The sequence below is a fragment of the Pezoporus occidentalis genome, unplaced genomic scaffold (assembly GCF_034315485.1).
Source record: "Pezoporus occidentalis ecotype Australia unplaced genomic scaffold, CSIRO_AGI_Poc_V1 ctg4, whole genome shotgun sequence".
Lineage (NCBI taxonomy): Eukaryota > Metazoa > Chordata > Aves > Psittaciformes > Psittacidae > Pezoporus > Pezoporus occidentalis.
Window position 1 is genome coordinate 21162151 of NW_026915724.1, and position 4262 is coordinate 21166412.

At 44.1% G+C, this 4262-nt stretch overlaps 1 protein-coding gene across 1 annotated transcript; it reads left to right on the plus strand.

Moving 5' to 3' along the window:
- Positions 1 to 1277: 1277 nt before the first annotated feature.
- On the plus strand, positions 1278 to 3267 carry LRRC30 (leucine rich repeat containing 30). The gene has a single exon (XM_062633141.1). The coding sequence runs from the start codon at positions 2145 to 2147 to the stop codon at positions 3039 to 3041; it is 897 nt and encodes a 298-aa protein (XP_062489125.1). The 5' UTR covers positions 1278 to 2144; the 3' UTR covers positions 3042 to 3267.
- The last annotated feature ends 995 nt before the right edge of the window (positions 3268 to 4262 follow it).

Sequence of the window (4262 nt, forward strand, 5' to 3'; positions counted from 1 at the left end):
GGAATGAGGCTGGCCACCAGGCAGAGCTGTGGCAGGTTCCTCGTTCCAGCAGTGTGACTAAAAGGGAAATGCCTAACTTTGTAAACAGTCTCTAAAAGGCTTTTTTCTTCCCTGCAGAAAAGAATGCCTTGTTCAAATCCATTTAGGCTGTCTTATAATAGGTGCATTTTTAACAGCAACTGGGCAGACAACCCAGAGTCAGGACTTGTGAGAGGCTCTCATTTTTGCTTCTCCACCTGCTTGGGCTGAAGGGCCAGATTTTAGCCTTAGGTCCCCTTGTCACGCAAGGCCAAATCCGGCTGAGCTTGGCCTGCTGTTGGGTTTCCTCTCCCCACAGAGCCACTACTCTGCCTACAGCACAAGGGTTATCTCTGTCTCTCTGGGGCAGCATGTCTGGGCTTCAGCCCTTTTCAGGCTTGTCCAGGCACTCCAGGGAAAGCAATACATCAGCGATTGCTGATTGTTGATTTTATGCCATTCAGCCTCGTTAAGGTGCACCTCTTAATTGGTCAGCTTGCTCAGCTTTCCACCATCTTATGCTTCTTCCTGTGGTCCTGTCTCCTTTCCTGTTGTAGGACCCCACTTGCCAGACACAACGACAGGGACACATCCCCTCTCCCCTCTCTTCTCTAGCAAGAGCAGCTTTATGAGGGGCCCAAAAAGACTGGCAGTACAAAGGGACTACAGGGATTGACTGTAAAGAGGTTTCTGGAGTGCCCCAACTCCCAGCTGCAGTTTCATACAGTCTTTTAGCATCTGAACTAATGCAGGGTTTTAAGGAGAGGTGCTCTGAAATGAGGTGTTGGGGAGTGGTATAGGCATCACTAGATCTCTCAGGCAGCAGCAAAGCGTCTCCATCACCACAGATTCAGTGGAGAGGAAAAGCCCCTGAAAGTCCTGTACTATTTACTGCAATTTTCATCTGTTTTAAATGGTGCCTGAAGTTTTTGCATATCCTTTTTAGGCTCTCTTTGAGTTTAAATTCACTGCAGATTCCTGTAGCAATACAATTTCTTTTCATCAGCAGAGCTCGATTCAGCTGTTGTTGGGTATTATTATACCTCAGTGCTTCCTTCCTCTCCCATCAGTTCCTCTGTCCTGGAGTTAAATGTCACTTATAGTTTGAGCTATTTGACTGCTAGTCCCCCTGTACCCCAGAATAGCCCAGAAAGAGAGGAAAGTTTACGGGGAAAGGAACATAAGTGGCACAAAAGTTTGCAGACCCCCAAATTCTCACTAATAGATGTGAAAGCAGCACAGGATATTTAGGACAGAGTAATTTGGGCAGAACTGTGTGGTATGACTTCTCACACTTGGCAACGTGGGTAGCAAGCAGTTATCCAAGTGGGCTCAGATACCACTGGAAAATGTCATTGCTGCAGTGAGGGTGGTACCCTTTCGGAAAAGAAAGAGGCCTATCCTAATCTCAAAGGGGATATAAAAGTTAACACTTTTTATGAGCATTAACTTTTTCTTCCCCCCTTTTATTTTTTTTTTAAGTAAACAAAAAATAAGGACTCACAAGAAAAAGTCTTTACCATCTTTTTTACAATGTGCAATATTCTGGTGGACTGGTAACTACTTCAGTGAAATCAGGAACATAAAAATAATTGGGAAAATATCCTTTAAATCTGAATTGAAATGATGGCTTCTTTGTTTGCTTGTTTTCTTCTATAGCTTGCTTGCTTGTTTTTTGAAGTCACTCTTGTTAATTGTCCTGTAGCCATGGTATGAACCAGATAGCCAAGAAAGCTGACATGGTGAAGTTATATACAGCATCCTTGTGACCTTTTTCCAGTGAAGATACATATCTGTCCAATAAAGCCCAGGCCAAATGACAGTGACAGCTGCCTCATGGCATTCAGTTTGAATTGAACAGGTTTACTCACAAGTCAGGAGCAAGTATTTCATTACAGCCTGTGCACCAAGACCAGCATAAGCCCCCAGAAGTGAAACTTTCCCTCAGCAGCTATGGAAACTGCCCCGGTGGACTGAGATGCACTTCACAGGCTCCTCCTTGTCTCCTTGCTTTGACTTTCCCGCCTCCTGCAAGCTGTCATCCTCTGTTGGCATTTGCATGTTGGTGTAAGCACTTGCAAGGGAAGAAAACCTCACTTCATCTCTCAGGAGGGATCCAGGGTGTTATGGGAACTGAGCACTCAAAGAACGAGGGGCGAAGGAGCATGTGTTTTCTGAGGAGAGGTCCAAAGTTGCCTGCATGGGAAGATGCTCTTCTCTCAGGGAAAGAGCCTAAGTCACTGCTGAAACAGGGATTGCGTTATGTCAGCTTGAGCCTTATAATGAAAGGGATGACCAACACACCTGACTTCTTGTGGGGACTGCCTGAGGTGCAGAAACTGAACCTTTCACACAACCAGCTGGTGGTGATTCCTCCTTCACTGGGGAAACTGGACAGGATAGTAGTGCTGAACTTGGGTGACAACTGTCTCAAGTATCTGCCTAAAGAGATTGGGCTGCTGAGGAACCTCAAGGTCTTGTTTATCAATATGAATTGCCTGACAGAAGTGCCAGCAGAGCTCAGCTTGTGCAGGAAGCTGGAGGTTTTGAGCCTCTCGCACAACTGCATCTCTCAACTGCCTTTGAGCTTCAGCGACCTGACAAATCTGAGGAAACTGAACCTCAGTAACAACAGGTTTGTGCAAATTCCCCTCTGTGTTTTTGCACTGAGGAATTTAGACTTTTTGCACCTAGGGTCCAACAGGCTTGAAAACATCGCAGACAGTGTCCAGTATCTGGTCAATCTGCAAATCTTTATCATAGAGAATAACAACGTACGCATTCTGCCACGGTCTCTCTGCTTCATCACCACTCTGGAATTACTAAATGTTGATTACAATGCTATACAGACTGTCCCAGATGACCTCTACCTGCTGCACCAGCTGCCACGCATTGCATGGAACCCAATGGACAAAGGTCTCCACATCACCCACAACCCTTTGTCCCGTCCTCTGCCTGAGATCATAGAGGGGGGCCTGGATGCCCTCTACACCTATCTCAGGAATAAAAAGGAGCACAGCTGAGTTTCTGCCAAACTTGGGATTAAGCCTGTCATCAAGACTTACTTGTATCGGAGCACTTCCCTGCACTGGCATTTCCACTTCATAACGCCCGGACATTGAAGACTGTGGATGGCTTTAGTAAAGGTTGAAGGAAAGCAAGTAAAGTATGGTGGTCTTGATTAACTGTGTGAAGAATAAACTTTCTAGAAGTAGCCACCTCTGCAACCTTTAGTTCTGGTGTGCTTGGGCTTTTTTGGGTTGTTTTGGTTTTTTTTTAAATGGAAAACAAACAACAAACTTGTGATAAAATATTTGCTCTTTGTTTGACAGAAACAAATTAAGTCAGACTGCTAGAAGTGCAGAAATGTGTATTTGCCAGTTATTAGGTTAGAGGAATATTAATATAAATTGGATTTACTATATGTGATTGCTGTTGCACTTTAACTCCTGCTCACTTTATGCGAAGATAAACCGCTATATAAACAAACACTGCTATCTAAGTGACTCTCAAGGAAAATGTTCAATTTACTTTCAGTAGTGAATATATCCTGAGCTATATTAGCTTGCAGACAGTATATTACTGGCCAGTTCAATACCATTTGTTGTTTACCCCACAGCTCTGTGCTAGACTCTATAAATTACAGGTGAAGATCGCTGCTGAGGAGGTGATTTCCTAGGTTTTTGGAAGACCCCAAACTTCCCCAAAGTCCCTAGTTCCCTTCATGAGACATTCAGCCTTTCCCAAGGAGCCTTCTAGGATGCTGGCAGTGGTTCATCACGTCAGCCAGGAGCAGCACACCCATGAAGCAGAGAAACGAACATGGGTCCTTACTCCTTCAAATGGAAGTTGTCAGATGAAGTTGCTCATTACTAGATGAGCAAGTGCACTCCATTCCCTTTCCTGCATCCCTGCAATCAGAGCCATGGAGTAACTTTACTCAGGAGGCAGTACTTGTCTAGAGGTGAAATATTTCTTTCAGGAAAAGCAGTCTCACACCAGTCATTGGCTTAAGCGCTTCAAAACTAAATACTTATTTCTGTGATTTTCAGTATTAGCCAGTAGCATAAAATTCAGGTCTTATGTGGTTTCTTATATTGATCTTCTGTGAGTGTCCTTCATCAAAGTTTTATCTGGTAATAAAGAGGCAATATGAAAGAGCTGTTAACAATTTATGCAACGTGGGTTTTTTTGTTTTCTCACACCAGTGTAAAACAGAAGCAACTCTGTTGAAATCAGTTGAG